Source organism: Drosophila bipectinata, chromosome XL (genome assembly GCF_030179905.1).
Source record: "Drosophila bipectinata strain 14024-0381.07 chromosome XL, DbipHiC1v2, whole genome shotgun sequence".
NCBI lineage: Eukaryota > Metazoa > Arthropoda > Insecta > Diptera > Drosophilidae > Drosophila > Drosophila bipectinata.
In genome coordinates, this window is record NC_091734.1 from 20,072,386 (window position 1) to 20,093,349 (window position 20,964).

General features: G+C 41.1%; 1 protein-coding gene and 1 long non-coding RNA gene across 3 annotated transcripts in view; both read right to left on the reverse strand.

Annotated features, from left to right (window-relative positions):
- Nucleotides 1-20,964, reverse strand: part of Lrp4 (LDL receptor related protein 4) — a 323,222-nt gene that overhangs the window by 88,322 nt on the left and 213,936 nt on the right. For both annotated transcript variants that reach the window (XM_070279913.1, XM_070279918.1), the window contains one exon: nucleotides 18,227-19,452. In XM_070279913.1, the coding sequence (XP_070136014.1) occupies nucleotides 18,227-19,452 (1,226 nt within the window). The remainder of the gene's footprint in view (nucleotides 1-18,226; nucleotides 19,453-20,964) is intronic.
- LOC138925808 (uncharacterized) lies at nucleotides 16,934-17,598 on the reverse strand. The gene is made up of 3 exons (XR_011442029.1): nucleotides 17,451-17,598; nucleotides 17,071-17,223; nucleotides 16,934-17,009 (listed from the first exon to the last, which is right to left on the reverse strand). It is a non-coding gene; the product is annotated as an uncharacterized lncRNA (long non-coding RNA).

Genomic DNA, 20,964 nt, shown 5'->3' on the forward strand with positions numbered 1-20,964 from the left:
CAGACAGACGGACAGACGGACAGACGGACAGACGGACAGACGGACAGACGGACATGCTCATATCAACTCGGGAGGTGATCCTGATCAAGAATATATATACTTTATAGGGTCGGAGATGTCTCCTTCACTGCGTTGCACACTTTTGACCAAAATTATAATACCCTCTGCAAGGGTATAAAAATGTTTAAAAGTGGTACAAGCTCTTCCAAAATGGCAAAATGGAAAGATGGCAATGACGAACTTCGCTCTGGACGCCCAAGCACGTCAACAACTGATGAAAATGTTCAAACAGTGAAGAAATTTGTTTTGGAAAAACGTCGAATCACTATCAGAAAAGTTGCTGAAGATGTCGGTATATCGCTTGGCTCGTGCCATGCAATTTTTTCAAACGTTTTGGGCATGAGTCGTATATCAGCGAAGTTTGTTCCGGAATTGCTGAATTTTAACCAAAAAAACCGTCGCATGAGCAACGCTCAAGAGCTGTTGAATGACGTCAAAGACGACCCAGATTTACTCAAAAGGGTCATAACTGGTGACGAAACATTGGTATATGGTATGATATTGAAACCAAACTCCAATCGTCCCAATGGAAGAGCCCAGGTGAGCCAAGAACGAAATTTGAAAAGTCACCTTACTTTTTGAACACATTTAATATATACACTCCGCTATCTGAACAACAACATCAACTTTAAACCTTTTAATTTTTTTTTGTGGCCCTTTGCAGAACTTTCAAGCATTAAACACGATTTTTGACCTGAAAATACGAGATAAACAGCATGGGTTAAAGCCGATACCCCGCAACCTAACGCAAATACGTAAGTGGTACGCTTATCGCACTTACGAAAGGGTTGCACAGCAGGTCAGCGTGCAGTGCGTTGATAAGTAGTTTTAAATAGATTTAAGATTTTCATGTATCTTTCGTGTAAGAGAATTATATGAAAATAAAACAGTTTCCAAACGGAACTCATTGGATTAACACCTAACACCCCCTTTAACCTGAAGTCAATCCATGGCTTTACAAAAATGGACATAAAATTTATAATTTCCATATTCAGTGTTAAATCACCTTTTTTATTTTTTATGTTCTTAAGGCAAAACTTAATATTATAAGAAAAAATTTAGTAATGGATCTGAAAAGATCCAGTTCGCTAAGGCATAAAATGTAAATCTTATGAAAATTGATGACGGGATGTTCCCCTTTTAGTAGAAAGCCTTCGCTGATCCAGGGGAGGTAGTTTCTTTTAGTATAAAGACCATCCCTACGGTAAAAATGAAAGGGGATACGGTATACTTAAAATCGTATTTACACACCAAATCTGTGTTAAAGCCCTTCTAACCTCCTTACAATTACCCAACATGGTTTGTAGATAAAAAGAAACAGACCAAAATGGGTTCAAAAAAAAGCAACTACTTATCGAGTTCAAAAATTGAAAAAACGAAAAAAAAATTGTCGAACCTAGGCATTACAGCACTCGAACTTAAAACCGGCTTTCATTAGATAGAACTGACGGATTTTTCAATACACAACGGTAAATACAAGCTGTACAGATTGCCATTTGGATTTTAAAATGCTTCGTTCATTTTCAAAGGGCTATCGATGATGTTCTGCGGGAAGGAATTTCGAAGATATGCTAGGTTTATTTTGACCATTTTAATAAAAATAAGCAGGGTCCTGCTGTCATAGCTTTTCCCCGAGCAGGGAAAAACTTTTCGAGACAAATTCGTAGTTCTTCAAAGAGAGAGTTGAATACCTAATAGCGGCACTGAAAGACAACTAACGGGATCAAGAGAGCGACGCTCTTATCATTTGTCTTCTTACATTTGTCTAAAAGGCAAAAAAGTTTTTAGCTTTGGGCGCTGTGCCGAAGGCTGGATTAGCGGCAGCGCGGCTGCCTATATACATGCTATGTAAAAGGGTAAGACTTGCAGCTTGGGCATAAACGTTTATTTACATTATTTTTCATATAATTACATTATAGATAACTCACACAATAAAATTTGCTGGGTGGGCATAGCAATAGCAATCGAAAGCAATAGCATCAAGACCTAACGAGGGCCCATCCATAAGATCTCCAATTAAAACTCCAAGTAGAGAAGGAAATGCTCCAGATGTGGGAAATTCTGCCATGCCTAGATAGTAATCTTGCAATAAATCCTTGAAGATCAGACACTTTGCTAAGATGTGTCTAACTAATATAAGGGGCGACTTTCAAGATTCCAGCGGAGCAACTTTAAAAGACCAAAATTTCACATGCACTGTATGAAAGAAGATGCGACCACCCCCAAACAAATGAAAAAGAAAGCACACTGTAGCTATCTAGTTATGATCTAGCTAATAAAAGAAACACCTAAAATGTCATGTAAGAAACCGGAAGTTCCTTTTTTTTGTTCAAAAATTCAGGTTCCAACACTGGTCTTGACTAATAAGAGCAACAACGTATATTTTCAACGAGAGATGAACTGTTTTTTCAATTTCGAAAAACAGTTCTGTGGATAAGCTTCTGACAAATCGCTACAAATAATATTTATTTCCACAATGGAAGCCCTTGAGAGAGCTATCAAAATATAGTTTAGGGAGTTTGCTACGTGGCCCCCTAGTATTCTGATATGCCTTCATAATTATATTTAAATTTAGCTGTGTGCTCCATCTTTATATCGGCTTTAGTTTTGGCTTTGATATAAGCCGAAATATTAATCTCTGAAGAATCAGGGGCAAGCCGAGAAACAAATATATAGGTTTCGACGGAGGAATTACCTGTAAGGGTCTTAGTGTCGCAGGTACGAAAACCGGTCGGTGGTCCGGACTGTGGGTGACCCTTTTGGGTGACTCTGACGGAGGTTGTGGTTGCGGGGACCTGTGGTATCACTTGAAGGGATTCCACGGAGGACATATCGGACAATTGCTCATTTTCGGAAATTCGGACGGCAAATTGCTCTCAGTTCTAGCCTTTGGGGTGGCCAGAGATATGAGCGGCTGCGTTAAAGACGGCTGAGCAGGCTGAGGCGGATCACAAACAGCGGATTTCTTACGCTTAGGAGACTCAATTAGCAGCTGAAGGCCGCTAAACTGAGTGTCAAGCGTACAGAGCTGGTCATTGATTTTACGAAAACCAGTGATCAACTCTTTAAATCCATTCTTAGTCTGTCTCATGAACGACCTCTTTTCGTCATGGACAGCACGAAAATTATTACAATAATAATGTTAACTAGACATATGGGAAATGGCATCCGAAACTGAGGCTGACAGCCCGGCACACACTCGGCAACGTTTTTACAGCCAGCAATGGATAGTAGGCTGGGATGAGGAGATTGTCTTGTTACAAGACTTCATTGAGCAGACGAGTGTAAATTCCATTTTAATAAATAATAATATAAAAAAATATAAAAATAAGTTTGAAAACCCTATACCTTTAACCACTATGCCCAATAGGAAGCCGAAACGGGAGTTTTGTAGAGAGAGAAGGAAAATTGCAGATATTGAGATAAGAACCTCTATTGCACAAGAAAAAAAAAACAAAAAAAAGAGGAAGAAGCTGACCCGAGCTATGCTAGAGTTGAGATTAAACAAATTATTAATGAGCTCCCAAATAAACCACAGCACACGGGCAGTAATACGGTTTAAGTTAAAGTTTAGTTAAGGTTACGGTTTAAGTTTAAGTTAAACACCGGCTTACAGCAATGTTTATTGTGGGAGTCTGTACCTCCGGTGATCTCTGAGAGATACCGGGTAATGGTTACCGGGTAATACATTGGCGACGAGGTAAATAATACTTAATAATGAAACTAAAAGGAAATAAAATATAAATAGAAAAAAAATAAACACAGAAAAAAAAAAGATTCGCAATTTTCAATTGCACTATCCTTTTGGCACGCCGTTCGTCATGTAGACATAGAACTGGCGTTGACACACCGGCATACATACATACATACGTGTATACGTGTATGCATGTTGCACACGATACATGTATGTACATGTGCATGCAAATTTAAATAAATAAAACAAGAAAATGTGCGAAAGCGAGAGATTATCTGACAAAGATCAGAGGCAGTTAGGCCCGAACTAAGCTGACAAAGGTCAGAGACAGTAATTATAATAATAATAAAAAAAAAGAAAAGGAGTTATCTGAAAAGGAGTTTTCAGAGGCAGTTAGCCATATAAAGTACATACATATGTACTAAGCTGACAAAGGTCAGGGACAGTAAGACTGACAAAAGTGAGAGAAAAAAAAAAGAAAGAAAAAAAAAAAATGAATATGTTTAGTAAAGTAGGTACAGTTAGATACGAACTAACTGGAGTCAGTGACAGAATGAAGCGAAACTCAGTTTCATTAAATAAATTATATATATATATATACATATGTGTATAGAGATATCCAAATTTTTACAGATGAACGCGGAATTACCCATTAAACCATTCTTGTGCGAAAGCATTGACAAAGCACTGCTTCGTTTGGAATGGGAGAAATGGCTGAGAGCATTTAAGATCTATGCTGAATCAGAGGAGATCATTGCGTGCAAGCAAAAGAGGACCAAACTACTCCATTTAGGTGGAATACAGCTGCAATCAGTAGCGTATTCATTACCAGATGCTGTGATCGATTTCGACGAAGAGGAACAAAATGATGTATTTCAGGTGTTGGTGGACAAATTGACAGCGTTCTTCTCACCCAAACAAAACTCGTCGTTCGAAAGACACATGTTCAGGAGTTTGATTCCGTCTGGCGACGAAAGTTTTGCCAAATTTGTCTTGCGCCTAAGACAACAAATTAAGAGGTGCGATTTTGGATCAACGAAAGCTGACATCGAAGAGATTTGTCTTAAAGATAAGGTAATCGACGCTTGGGCATCAGGAGATTTAAAAAGGAAATTATTAGAAAAAGAACATTCACTGGATGAAATACTCGAGGCATGCCAAGTTGACGAAGAAATAAGAAAAGAATCAGCAATGATGACAAAGGGTACAGAGGAGCCGGTAAACAGAGTCGTGACAAGTAAACCGAAAGGAAATAGACGGAACTTCGAATGCGAGAGATGTGGACGTACTGGCCACAAAGATGACTGTCCTACTTGTCCAGCTCGACAGTCGAAATGTAATCGGTGCGGTCGGCTGGGCCATTTTGGACGGAAGTGCAGGACGAATTTAAAAAGACAGAACTCCCAATGGAGATCTACTAACCCAGGTGAAACGGGCTCCTACACTAAAAAGCCGAAAACGGAGGATTGTTTCAAAATAAATTGTGATGAGCAAGAAGAATGCCTCAAATGCAAAGTCGGGGGGGCAGACATATCTCTGATCATTGATTCGGGGTCTCGCTATAATCTCATCTGCCAAGACGACTGGTCCACTCTAAAAAGGAATAAAGCCTAACTCACAGAACCAGTTCAAAGGATATGCTTCGGACCAAATTTTAAATGTAATTTGCGTATTTGAGGCACCAATTTCTGTCGGTAAACAGGCTGAAATGATTGCCTCCTTTTTCGTCATTGAAAAAGGACAACAGTCATTGCTGGGACGAGAAACTGCAATTAAGTTGGATGTGCTACGGTTGGGTCTGCAGATAAATCATATTGAGGAGGTATCGGTTTTTCCGAAGTGGAAGGGCGACCGTGTCAAGTTGGCAATAAATCAGGACATAAAACCAGTACAACAGCCCATGCGAAGGATACCAATTGCATTAGAAGGAAAGGTGCGCGAAAAGATTCAGGATGCTCTAAAGCGTGATATTATTGAACCTGTAAATGGCCCAAGTGCCTGGATCTCACCAATGGTTTTAGTTTTCAAAGAAAATGGAGACATTCGACTATGCCTGGATATGCGGCGAGCAAATCAAGCCATTTTAAGGGAAAACTATCCTTTACCGACGTTTGAGGCGTTCATGACTCAACTCAGGGATGCTAGATACTTCTCCAGGTTAGATCTCAAGGATGCATACCACCAACTCGAGCTACATGAACAAAGCCGTGCAATAACAACGTTTATAACTCCGTTAGGATTATTTCGTTACAAGCGATTAATGTTTGGAGTCAACTCGGCACCAGAGATTTTCCAAAGGAGGCTTGAGCAATTATTGTCGGGTTCCTCAAATGTCCTAAATTACATAGATGACATCATTGTTTTTGGAAAAACTGAGGACGAGCACGATGAAGCATTGAAAAGAGTTCGGGGCATTCTAAAAGAAAACAACGCAGTATTAAATGAAAAGAAATGTGTCTACAAAGCTTCTAAATTACATTTTTTGGGTCACATTTTATCGAATCATGGCATTGAGGCCGATCCGGAAAAAATTAACACCATCACATATTTTTGACCTCTAAAGAACAAGGAGGAGACTCGCAGTTTTTTGGGCCTTGTAACATATGTAGGAAAATTCATTCCAGAGTTAGCAAATAAAACTGACCCATTTCGACAACTGCTCAAAAAGGACGAGAAGTTCACCTGGGGTGCTCCGGAACAGGATGCGTTTGATAAACTGAAATCGTGTCTGGCAAAAATTCCTAGCTTGCAGTATTTCAATCCAAAGCACAAAACACAGTTAATTGCAGACGCCAGTCCGGTTGCATTGGGAGCTGTATTGCTGCAATTCCATGGAGACGATGAACCGAAAATTATATCTTTTGCTAGTCGAAGCCTGACAGATGTCGAAAAGCGCTATTCGCAGACCGAGAGGGAGAGCTTATCATTAGTTTGGGCAGTGGAAAAATTCTTCTATTATCTAGCTGGATTAGAGTTCGATCTAATAACCGATCATAAACCACTAGAAACCATTTTTAAACCATCTTCCAAGCCTCCAGCTTTCAAATTCATTGTTAAATATAAAACCGGAAAGGAGAATATTGCGGATACTTTTTCTCGTCTATGCAAATTAAACCCAGGATATTGTTACGACATGAAAGGCGAACATAGCATTCTCCACGTAATCGAAAACGCGACTCCGTCGTCCATGACGATCACTGAAATTGCAGAGAAAAGCATTAACGACGAGGAGATTGTAGATGCAATGTCGTGCCTGCAGGACGAATCGTGGAACGCTTCATCGTCAAACAGTCTGTTTCCGTTCAGACATGAGCTCTCACTTATTGGATCCATCATGATGCGAGGAACCCGCATAGTTATTCCAAAAGCGTTAAGACAGGCGATTCTAACGTTGGCACACGAAGGTCATCCGGGAGAGTCAGCGATGAAGCGACGATTAAGGTCCAAGGTATGGTGGCCGCAAATAGATCGAGACGCGGAGAAATTCGTCAAATCATGCAGAGATTGTATAATGGTATCGCAAGCATTAAACCCCACTGCTATGAAACGAACCACATTTCCAGAAGGTCCGTGGATTTTTGTGGCTACAGACCTTTTGGGACCGTTACCTAACAACGAGCACATCCTAGTTTTTATCGACTACTATTCAAGATACATGGAATATAAATTTCTAAAATCGATCTCATCAACGTCATTGATCAGTACCATGAAAGAAATTTTCACCACATTAGGCTACCCTAAAAAGCTGAAAACTGACAACGGAAGACAATATGTGAGTGCAGAATTTAAGGAATATTGTAAGCAATGCGGAATCGAGCAAGTAACATCGCCACCTTATTTGCCTCAAGCCAATGGGGAAGTTGAGAATGTGAATCGATCGTTAGTAAAAAGGCTAAAAACTGCATACACCAACAAGACAAATTTCAAGGAAGAAATACAATCATTTGTTATGATGTATAATGTGACTCCCCATGGAACCACAGGGTCTGCACCAACGGAATTAATGTTCAATCGCGTAATAAGGGACAAGATTCCGGGGGTGCAGGATTTAATGGGAGAATACAGTGACTCAGTAGAAAGAGACCGTGATTTAGTAAACAAACAGAAAGGCAAAGAATATGCCGACAAGAGGAGAGGAGCCAAAGAAATTAATGTTGAAGTGGGAGACAAGGTTTTTCTTAAAAACGTAATCTTTCCCCACAAGCTTACACCAAATTTTGACACCACCGAATACGTCGTAAAAGGAAGAGAGGGAGACATTATAAGAATAACAGGCGGGGAAAAAACTTTAACAAGGAATGTGAGCCATGTAAAAAAGATTCCACAAACACAACCTCCAGCTGAGACCGAAGATCACTCTCCACCCTCCCGAAGCACAGGTGACGTTCTGCAGCCTTTAAATTTCAGGACACTGGATGAATCAAAACAGATGGAATCGACGTCTGAGACGACATCGGCACCCGGAGAAGGATTGAAGCTGAAGCTCATCACTAAGGGAGGGATGTGGGAGTCTGTACCTCCGGTGATCTCTGAGAGCGAGAGAGCGACCCATTATGACTCTCAATAAGGCCATACTTTGACTCTTGTCTATTCTTGTAATCTCATCTTATTCTTACAGCCGGAGTGAACAGACCACCGCGCATAAATATATATTTGAATATAATTAACAATAGTTTCTATTATTGATATGGTTACCGGGTAATACATTTATCATAAACGCAGTGCGCAGAAAAAAAAACTTGACCTTTCGCTCGTGTGAAAGAAGAAGTTAGAGAAGTGCTCGCGTCAATCGTCCTTATTATTAAAGACAATGGGGACATCAACCTGTGTGTGGACATGCATCCGGCAAATAGGGCAACTCTACGGGAGAACTTCCCTTTGCCCACTTTGACTCATTCATGACCAGACTTAAAGAAGCCAAGTTTTTCACACGCCTAGATTTAAAGGACGCATACCACCAATTGGGCCTGAAAAAAGCGAGCTAGGAGATCACAGCATTTATAGGCCTACTGGCACGTGGATCTGGGAAGCCTTCGACCTTTTAGGCCCTTTACCGCGAGAATAGCGAGTATATCCCGGTTTTTATAGACTACTTTCTGAAGTTCCTTTTTAGGTCCCACATCGAGTTTGACCGAAGTCATTAAAGAAATTTTCTGTACGCTAGAACACTCGAAATTTCTAAAAACTAACTAAAAACTAATTGTATCGCATGAACTATAAATAAAGAACTATGATGAAGAAATTCAAAGTTTCGTTTTCAAGTGTAACGTTATCCCACACGGGACAACTGGGGTAGCCCCCACCAAATGATCCCACTGATGATTAATAGTGTTATTTGAGAAGATATCAGGTAGATATGTGAAATAATATAGCAGTATTAAGACTCACTCCAAAGGGGTCCAGATTTGGTTGAAAAACCAAAAAGGAAAAGATTCCATTGAAAAGAGGGGAAGAGAGGCTCCTGTGACATCAAGGATGGGATCAAGGCTTTCCAGAAGAATGTTATGTTCCCAAACAAGCTGACTCCTACTTTCGATAATACTGAATTCATCCTAGGGAAGAACAAAGAAACATAGTTGAAATGGAATGCGGTGGTAGGAAGCTAACCAAAATTATGGGACCTGAAGAAAGTTCCCGGAATGGCCACCTGTTTTAAGTCATTCCTGGTGACTGAAAAAGGCACCATTCCAATTCCATTTCTATCAGATGCGACTTCTCAGGATCCCAGCGTAGTCAGCAGAATCCTCTAACTGGACCAAGTACCCCAGTATTCAGCACTGAAAGGCAACCAACGGGATCAAGAGAGCGACGCAGCATCGGCAAGGAAAGGGGGGAACGATCGACCGGCAAGCATTCGAGAGTGAAGAGGAAACAACGTAGGACACAACGAGAAGCAGCTGTTTATACGCGTATTAGAATTAATTAAAAAAATATTATAAATAAAAACCAATTACTATTATAACGTGAAGCCAATTATATCGCGGGTCATTACACTTAGGGTTCATGGTGACACAAGGGGTATGGAGTAAAGACTTTTAGATCCTTACCAAGTCTTTGGATAGTAAAGAGTTTGAGTACGGGCGGGACGGCCGCTGTGCATTGCTTTGCGAGCCGCAGTCTCCTGCTTCTGAGCCTCTTCATTATCGCTGTAGCAAAAGATTCTGCTAAGTCCCAGACCATTTGATTCTCCATCATTACCTCCACAAGGTTTTCTGGATGGACTGAGCGGTCCGCCGTCGTCTCCAGTCAGTGGTGTTCACGTGCAAGCCGACGGCACTCGGCGGCAGACTACATGCTTGACGTCCTCGACGATAGAGCTCCCGGACTTCGGGCACCAGTCCTCCTCCTCGTGGCCGAAACGCTTCAGGTATTGTCGGAAGCGGCCATGTCCACTCAAGACCTACATATGTCAGGTAAAAGTCAACCTGCCCGTGGCTTAATGGCACCCAATTCCTAAGTACCCTCTCTTCTCCTGTAGCTGGGCGTATTCATCGCCTCAGCCCAGATGGGTGCTGCGTATAAAATTTGCACCGAAGCAACGCTCACGAAGAGCCTTATCCCGTTCTGCCTCGGACCTTTGGTGTTGAGAAGGACTCTAGCGAGACCCCTGGTAGTGGCTACTGCCTTACCCTGGATGTACTCTAGGTGCTCGCGGAAGGAGAGCCGGGCGTTGATCATCAAGCCCAAGTATTTTATGGCCCGCTGGGCTATGGCCATTCCACCGACCTGGATCGTCACTGTTTCCAGCACCTTGCGGCTGCTGACTAGCACTGCTTCGGTTTTTTTACGAGGCTAGGCTTAGTCCAGCATTTTGGAGCCACTGCTTCATTGCCTCAATCGCCTTTTTTGCCGCCCTCTCCGCTTCCTCCCTCTGCCACCAACGCTACGTCGTCTGCGAAGTTGATGACGGCGTATCCTGCTGGGAGTTGCAGCCTCAGAATGCCGTCGTACGTGACGTTCCACAACAGCGGTTCTAGGACCGATCCTTGGGGCAAACCCGCCGTATCGGGTCTATGGGGGACTGGTCTCCTGCGCGCAGCCTCTTCACCCCCATCCTAAATGCGTTACCCTCCTTCAGTGCTCTACGTTCCTTGAAGGCTACGTTCCGCTCCTCGAAGTTGTCCCTGGATCAGCCTCCTGGATCTTGCTCTCATGCACTCCGCGCGGATGGAGTCAATCTCGTTGCTCCAATCTCATTGCGTGGTGTCTGCTGCGGCGGCTTTGCAACTGCATGCTCGCCATGCACGCCGCCGCGAACTTAGCTGCCAGGGTGTCAGCCATTTCGTTGGCTCCGCTTGGTGGGACGTTGCCGATGTCGCGCGCTGCCTCAGTGAAATTCCTCACCTGGAGCGTACCGACTCTACAGCCTCGTGGTTTCGGTTCCCTCGGTCGTTCTTGCGGGCTCCCGATTGAGCACAATATCGTTTCGTGGTCGTTGGCCGTAAAGCTGCTGATGTTGTTTAAGTTAGCACCACTCGCTATGATGGATCCTGCCCCGGCTCTGCTGAAGGTGTGCTGGTTTCCCTCGTTTAGTATTACGAGATTGAGTGAGGCTAAGGTTTCTCTCACCACTCTACCTCTTTCATTCGTCCTCGGGCAGCCCTAGTCCTGCACCCACGCATGTCATGTCAATAATAAACTCGAATTCACTGCTGGTTAAGCTAGGTGTCAGGTAGCAGCTGTAAGGCCATGCCCCGCCTATCGGAGCCATGACGTATCTCTCCGTACTGTGCACTGAGTGCATTGTCGCGACGGTTGCGCCGCAGCTCCTTTTCGCTTCCGCAGATCGCTTCCTTTTTCGATTTGGGTCTCGCTTAGGAGACCTATGTCTACCTCCACCTCCCCCACAGTCTACGATAGTACATCTTGTGCCGCCCTGCAATGGTTCACGTTCAGCTGTAGCACTATCATCCTGATATCCTTGGTCCACATCCTTTCACAGCGTCTACTTCCAGTCTGATGCCTCACATTCTTTCTGCCCTTGTCTTCACATGAGAAGAAGCGAGAGTCCCTTTTACAGGTGGCCGCCCTTTCTTTCTTTTCTTTTCTTTTCTCCGCAGCGGAAGCAGCAGCCGCTCCTGTCTTTCGAGCTCTTGCAAGCGCTTGCGATGTGCCCCATGCCTAAGCACCTGTAGCAGCGAGCAACCACATCCTTCTCCTTACTTACATACTGTCCATCCAACCTTGACGTTGCCCACAGCAATGATGGTCTTGGGAAGGCTCGCAGGGAAAGCCACGATTTTCTTGACTCAGTTTCTTGACTTTCAAGGCGCCTTGGTCCACCACTGCCTGCTGAGCAATAGCCGCGGTGATGTCCTCCGAAGTGGCCAGTGCGTCGAGTCCTCGTAATTCGATGAGCGTCTCCTCGGTTTCCTCCGAGTACGCCCGTACCTCTACTTTGCTCCCTAGGACCGCTTCAATAAAGCCTTTAAGGGCCTGCGTTAAATTCTAATTTTTCCTGGTCAATTCCAGTAACAGCCGCCCATGGCTGTCTTCCTCACTTACTTGACGCATGGGCCCAGGTTGTCTAGCTTCCCATCCTCCATGCTTAGGATCTGGCGTCTGGTCGGGCTCGTATCCGCTCGGGATTTCTAGCCTTGGCCTTCGTCGACTCTGGCCTCCTCGTGCTTGTTTCCCCGTCGCTTCCTTTACTAGCAGCCGGGTTTGCCAAGCCTGGTTTGGGCCTAGCCGCCGTGTTCGCCTTTGCTACTTTGGGCCCCATGTCCTTCGCAGTATTTTTCCGGTTAGCACTCCAGAGGCCAGTGCTGTTCGGGCTGCTACCGGTCTACACGGCCTCGTCGGTCCCGGATAGTGCTTTGATAGTGCATGCTGCGGATGGGGGCTTCTGCGCTGCAGTGCAACGGTGCGCTTAGAAGTTCCCCCTGGCGGAAGCGACCGCTCCTGCTTGGTTTCCAGAGCCCCTTTTGTGAGTGAACCGCAGTAGCGGAGGGGTTGGCAGCTAGTCAGCTCCATGACATTCATCACCTCGTGGCAGTCGGAGTTTTCAAGCTCCTTCCGCACTAGATTGGTCAAAGGACCTGGGGTAGAAGCCAGCACGTCTGCTTTCTTTGACTCGAATTTCCAACTACGACTCCGATAATGAACAATCACTAACGTATACCATAGCCAACTCGGTACAACTCGGTAAACTGTTTCAAAAATCAAAAAATGATTGACAGTTCAACCGTGGACACGGTTCATTTTATTTAATAGCAAAATAAGGAACATAATCAAAAGTTTCGTTCGGGACCTAATGAAATTTTGTTCTAAACAGAGCAAAATCATGGCAACCGAACGCAACAGAATGAAAAGCAGGTTTTAGGGGACTATTTTTTTTCAAAATGTTTTGGGTAGCAGCTTTGAAGAAGAAGTTTATTTAAAGTAGCCTTGATATGCAAAAGTTGCTCTTGCGGCAAAGTAAAAGTACCATTCATACAAACAAATATTTTTGGCTTTTGGTGATTAACGGAAAACCCATAAAAATCGTGCATAAAATGTATGTTACGGAAATATCTTGAAATTCTTATACTGATTTCTTTCGGTACCGATGCGCCAATGAAAATAAACTATTAAACGAACGCGATTAAACGACATTTACAGACGACCACAGGACACCGATAGCTGGTGTTGGTATCCACTCTAAAGTTCCACCATAGGGCTGCTAGAAGTATTACCTTAATAGATACAGCTCTTTAGGTTATTGCAGGTACGCCTGACTTTAACGATTGGGAACAAGTAAAATTCAATCAAGAATTGAATTTTGATTTTCAATCAAAAATTGGGGGATCCGACCCAAATAAGCTTTTGTGAGAAGGATCGAAACTTATCGAAACTTTCCTAAATTGAAACTTTCCGATTAACAGTCAGTTGTTGCTACTCTGCAAAATAATATATACATTCCAACATACTTCCTCAAAGTTAACAAATTGATGTGTTTCGTTCTGCAAAGTCTTTTAGTCGTAATGTCAGCTGGCATCTTCTCGGTTGGTAAGTTATCTATGCCGATGGTACTGGATTTTTGTGTGTCCAGATTGCTTTGTGTCTGTCCTATGTGTTTTATGCGCGGATTTTATCCTATGTGTTCTAATCTTCTAAGCTCTTACTTTTCGCTGGATCTGGTTATTGTTAACGATTTTAACAGTCTTTCAGATGATTTCCATTAAGTTTAGAAGTGCCTTCAGATAAATTGCTTCCTTGTTTGCCTCAAATATTGAAAAATTTTCTGCCTCTGTGCTTGATAGAGCCACGGATTACTGCGTCCGGGCCTCCCACTTTATGGCCTCCTCTACTGGGATTAACGCCTCAACAAAATGTGCTTAGATAGCTAAGGATTGGTTTAGCTACCTTTTAGTGCTCGCCTTGAATCGCATTGAGAAAAATGACTGCTTATACAGTCGGTAGGGTCGTAAATGAAACAAACATTAACGAACTAAGTACATTTTGATATCGATACCTATTTTCTTCGATTTCCTCTGTATGCTCTGCCAGTTTTAAAGGGCATTTGACTTTCATTGGTGTCTCTGCTGGTTTGCATCCGGTCATACCAAATCTCTTCATTTTTCAAAATTTCTTCCATCTCAAAAATGTAGCTAAGGTTATCCTTTGTTTTCTTAAACCATTCCGGATAATTTGATCTTCCTGTCGCTTTACTAAGAAGCAAGGATCCTGTTGCATAGCTTCCAATTGAAGTTTTTATAGTTCCTCGGTTAGTTTAGGGCACCAACGCAACCCTGACTGTTTTAGTCCGTATAGTGCCTTTCTTTGAAGCACAATGGGTTTTTAAAATTTCTTTCCGTTTAACATAGTATTTGCGCCATGTTGATAGTTTTCATATCTGAAAATTTTTTGAAGTCTTCTGGGACCTCCATATACAGTAGCGGACAATGAAATCCGGACACCTAAGTACTTGCACTAAATGTGAACTTTGCATTAGTGTGGTAGGAGCGCGTGTTATTCGATCGAGTTGAAATTCGTTATATCCGGAGGGTATTTAGCTTTCATGATCAAAAAGAATTTCTTAAATTATTAAACTTCTTATGTAAAAAAAATTTTTTTATATATGTCGAAAATGACTGAAAATGTCTAAGGGGCCTATTGGCCTTACAATCGAAAATCTTAAGTTTCCGAGGAATAAGCTCTAATGTTGGACCTTTTGAGTCTACTTTCGAGTATTTCCTACAAAATTTTGAGAAAACCTGAACTCTAAAGCATTTTCCAGGATCAGGAAAGAAAAAGAAGGCCAACTACCACCAGGATCGCTTTATGTATTTTCTGGCCTATGCACTTAAATAAATTTTTGATAATGAGTTGTATGGATACGTGAAAAGAACCACCCCCATCCACGTCCTTTACTCTCATACGTCTCCCCAATTTACTCCCTAAGGTACATTTTGGACCTTGCAGAAGATCTTGCAAATTGGTTCTGCTTGAACAACAGCAACACCTACACATTACAAAGCTTAAGACTTTTTTTTAAGATTTCGTTTTTTAATCAATTAGTCTTATTATCGCATCGGAGATTTCTTAAGGATCGGTCAACTTAATCTGATAGTTGCAGAGTATATTAGATTTTTTTTTTTTTCCTTATTACTCCTCTCGGGAGCTTAGGGCCTCTACAAGGGCTCTCCACCTAACTTTATTTTTCGCTGTTTTTGCTTTATTGTGTCCCAGATGATGTTCTTTCGGGATATTTCTAGCAGTGCTGTACGGCGCCAGGTCATCTTTTTGGGCGACCCACTCTTCTGCTTCCTTGTGGGTGTTCCACCATTCCAGAGCCATTCTTACGATGCTTCCTGGTCGTCAACGGGTTGGGGGGGTGGTTGGTTTTTTTCTCTTCTTGTATTAGTTTCGTTAATCAATTGATTTTTTTTTCAGTTGATCTGGTGATTAGCCAGGTGCAACCTATCCCAGGGGTGGGGCTGCCACCATATCTGGGAATACCGTTTTTCGACCTCACAAGTTTAGTAGCAAAAGAGACCACTAAGCATAATGAGGCCGAAAAACTTTGGAGGTCATGATTGTCATGAGTGGGGTTCGAACCCACGACCCATCGCTTAGCGTGCAGCTACACTACCCACGAGGCTATGAACCCGCCGCCCCCCCCCCCCCCCCCCTTTTAGATTACTCCAAGGGTATATCAACTTTCGCTCCACCCGAAGTAAGCTTTCCTTTCTTTTTTATGTAATTTTACCCAAATGTACACTACGATACCATAATTGTTTTTTAATATGCAAACAACGAAAATCCCTTAGATCCAAATTATTTGGGTTACAGATTTAGAATCCTTTGAAAATTTTCTGTTAAAGAGGTAAGGCTTAAAACTGTTCTGCGATCATGTTTTTTTTTCTTCTTGCACACATGTTTCGTTTTAAATCGGGTGGCAGCGATTCTTGAGTCGAAAGAGGTTTGCTAGAACTATCCTATAGTAGGAAATAACCAATCATTCATAGGGACACATTTTGGTCCATGTTTGTCCACATATTAAAAAAATCAAAATATGTATTTTGCAATTTGTTATCAAAATAAAACTCATGCCAATTGTACATATATGCATATTTATATGCATTGTATATATATTTTGTATCCCTTCAATACCATTCCTCAAGGATTTCTCAAGAAAACCTTTGGGAAAAGGAATTGCCACCCAGCGAATCCTTGGGGTATATTTCATACAAACCATTATCCCCGGGGAGTTTTCAGGGTATTCTGAAGGATTCCTGCAGTAATTCGAAGAGAATTTCGAACTAAATACCACTGGTAATCCCTTGTAATTTACAGTGAAAATTAAAAGGAAATAGCAGGGATTTTTAGCGGAATTCACTGTGGAATCTGAGAGGAAATAACAGGGATTTATAGGGCTATTTACGGAGAAATCTGAGAGGAAATAACAGGGATTTTTAGGGGAATTCACTGAAGAATTAGCGAGGAACTGTAAGGATTTCCAGCCCCACCTTTCCTTTCAAAAAAGAATTAAATAAATAAATTAGTCATTTTTACAAATTATTTATTTATTTATTTTTTTTTTTTGTTATTATACAATAATATTTTTTAAAGATTTTGTCAATGGGCCGCGCTTCAATAAATTTGTCACTGCGGTGGTCTGCAAAAATTAATAGGTATTAAACAACAAATATGAACCACGTTTCCGAGCGGCAAATGCCGTTTAATAAATATATGTACATATTTTTTAGGCAAGTTAGAGCGTGTTCCAAAACTTTCTCCGGCGAGTTCCCCGGAGCCACGTTAGATATACTATCTGTAAATAAAATAAATAAAAATAAGATATTGCTTATATTATTTGTAATTAATATACTTACCGAACAAAACTCCATAAAAATTTGAGAAGGCCTTCAATTTTTTTTTCCTCTAACCCCGTCTATATTATATTGGACGATCAGCTCCCCAACAATAATATTTTTTAAAGATTTTGTCAATGGGCCGCGCTTCAATAAATTTGTCACTGCGGTGGTCTGCAAAAATTAATAGGTATTAAACAACAAATATGAACCACGTTTCCGAGCGGCAAATGCCGTTTAATAAATATATGTACATATGTACGTATATAAATATGAACCACGTTTCCGAGCGGCAAATGCCGTTTAATAAATAATATGTACATATGGACATATATTGAACGGCCTCTCGGTATTTAATAAATAACTTAATTATATGCACATTACTTTTTAATTGTACTCACCAGAATTAGATTTTTAGTCACTCAAATTTTTCTTTTCTTCACAAACGCGTGTGCTTTCGGTGCAACTTGAACATCAAATGCAAAGAGAAGGGGGGAGGCAAGAGGAAACCGAAAATTGACAACCGAAAATTCTGGCGCGTGCCAGGGTATAGTCGATCAAAGCAATGCCTTGTAATTAGAATCGCACAATAATCAAACATGAACATTTTTGCTTTGCCTAAAGAAATACATTTTTAATACATTTTAATATACCATATGATTAGATAAGAAAAATTAATTAAATATATTAATTATTTAAATATAATCTTAAATATATATAAATATTTCAACATATTTTAAATAGGGTATTCTGACGTCGCTTCCATTCATTTGGTTTTCGATACAGATTTTTTTCTCTCCCTTCCCTCCATCTACATCTCTCTAATTGTCTCTCTGTCGCATGCCGCTGCTACGAAAATATTACGTAGAAGCTTCGAGAATCATCGTCAAAAACCGAAAGCAGGTAGAAGTTTCCCCTTTCGTTTCGGACTTGAGTAAACGAAGCCCATGCAATTTGTTTTTGTTTTTCGAACATGTCACCAGGAAAAGTCGGGGAAGGAATTTTGGTACTGAAGGGATAATATAAAAACTCATTGTATATGTATATTACTATATTATTATGTATTATTATAAAAGTATGTATTTTATTTAATATAAAAATGTAATGATAGTCATTGATAGAACTGATGACTTTACAATGGAATGTAAGACAATATTGAATATAACAAATTACTTACATCAGGAAGACTTTGGCACTGTGTTGTACTGTTTTTTAGTAAACGAAGTCCAATAGGGCATTGACACGTGTAACCAGATGGATTACGTAAACAAAGATGGGAACATCCTCCATTATCATGACCGCAAACATTTTCAATATTTTGTTGATTTTTGTAAATAACTTTAATGTCCATTAATCCTTCGATATTCGTCATAACATCATGCCTTGAACTGGTGTTACGCCTATCTGTCATGTGAAGGGCTTTAGACTTCCAATCTGTCCAATAAATACTGTCTTCAGTCACAGCTAAGGCATATGGATGGTGCAAGGAAGACAAGATAAGCTTGCGTTGGTTTCCTGTGTAATCACATGAGTCAATACTTTTAAGAAGTGCATCCACCCAGTATATTCGCTTGCTTTTTAAGTCAAGTGACAATCCATTTGGCCACCCTAAGTTTGCGGTAACAATACGGGACCTTTCATTTCCATCTAAATGGGATCTTTCAATTTTACGATAATGTCCCCAATCGGTCCAGAATAAGAGACCAATTTCGTAATCAAGAGCCAAGCCACGTGGTGACTCAAGGTCTTTATAAGCTATTATATGACGATTCCTTCCATCAAGGTTGGCGACCTCTATTGTGTGACGTCCGGCATCTGCCCAATAAATCATGCGACCAATCGAATCAACAATCAAGCCATCTGGATTTTCTAAGCTTTCTCCAACAATTTTATGTACGTTTAATCCATCAGGACTGGATCTCATTATAACATTCTCAATAGTGTCAGACCAAAAAATATTACCCGTTTTCTTGTCGACATCTAATGCTACCGCATTCGAGATCGGGGGTAAGGGCAGAACCACATCGATTAAATGATCAAAATCTAAAGATATTTGTCTTATATCTATTCTATGTGCGAAGATAATATATTTATTTGGGCCTTCAGAACATGTGCGCTTATCATTCTTTAGGTGTACTCCAACTGCGCATGCACAAGTAAAGCTCACAGGATTTAAAAGACATAGGTGGGAGCAACCTCCATTATGCATATCGCACACATTAGAAACACGCCTTCTGTTTCGATGAAAAACACGTATATCCATCAGATCGCTACTATTAGCTATGATTACAGTTAAGTCTTTCCCCTTAAATTTGTCGGCACTCATTACTGACTTGCTATCCCAATCGGTCCAATAGACTCGGTCATCGCTGACATCCAATCCAAATGGATGTCCGAGTCCATCTGTTAAAATAAATTTATTATTTTAAAAATTAATATTGTAAAAAGATAAAGCTTTGTGTTTGAATACATTTTTTTAAGGGACAAATCAACTTAAATCAAACTTTATTAACTGGTGTAAAACAACTTCGGCTCCTTATGAAGTTGGTTTCCGTTTTTTTGTTTTTTAATTCAATCATAGAAAAGTCAAAGGAGGCAGTCACACACCTCCTCCTACTGACCTGCTGTTAGGCGTAGTCGACTCCAACTCCTGGGTGTAAAACAACACTTACGGACCTTACAGACCTCACGGAGATCTCTTCACACGGACTCGTTGCCTTCATCCAAAAAGCTGGATGGGACTATGGGCATTTTAGTAGATAGGAAGTAGATTTGGTAGATAGGGATACTGTCCCCTTGCAATAACTCTTGCCCGTGCGCTATCACAAAGCACTCTAGCGGATCAAGTGGATTCGGGAGGTCAGTGATTGGCCCCCTGCATCGCCGCCTCAACCTAACCTGAGCCTATATCGACGCATTTCCGCGAAAGAATAGTAAGTCGCTTTTTTTCGAAATTGAGATTTTAATGCAAAATTGTTAGGCACCTAATGTCTCACTACTCTGTGAAATATTATAACTGAAAACACTATAGTTCCGACAAAAATTAAGTTTCAATTTTATCGTATGTTACAGGGGGTTTCTAAAAAAAAGTCACAAGCTTCTATTTTCAAAAATACGAAAGTTGATATTGTTGTTGTTGTTGAAATATATAAGTTGAAAGATATAGTCGGCCGATCCTTATGAAATGTTTTGCCAAAAATAGCTCTCATGTCAAATTTGAATTCTCTAACTCTAAAAATACCGTAGTTATACCATTTCCGACAATCAGTTATATGGCAGCTATAGGATATAGTCGGCCGATCCCGGCCATTCCGACTTATATACTGCGTGCAAAAGAAAGAAGGGTGTGTGCAAAGTTTCAAGACGATAGCTTAAAAACTGAGAGACTATCTTGCGTAGAAATGGACAGACAGGCGGACAGACAGACAGACGGACAGACGGACATGCTTTTATCAACTCAGGAGATGATCCTGATCAAGAATATATATACTTTATAGGGTCGGAGATGTCTCCTTCACTGCGTTGCACACTTCTGGACAAAATTATAATACCCTCTGCAAGGGTATAAAAAGCTTCTCCTGTAAAATTGGATTTTTCAACATACGATACTTTCGCGGAAATGCGTCGATATGTCCGATTTTTATAACCTCAATTCTTCTTATTCACATAAATTACCACACACATACAACATTTATTTGTCAAAATTTCATTATCATGATGTGTTCAAAGCTCTCTCAACAATTGATATCTCATTCTCTTCTGGTCCTGATAATGTCCCTAGCTGTGTTCTTAGGCACTGCTATGATTTCCTTTGCTATCCTCTTACTATTTTATTCAATTTATCCTTGGAGACGCTGAAAATCACTTATTAAGAGCTTCCGCGGAATTGCTTAGCTTTCTGCCATTCCCATACTG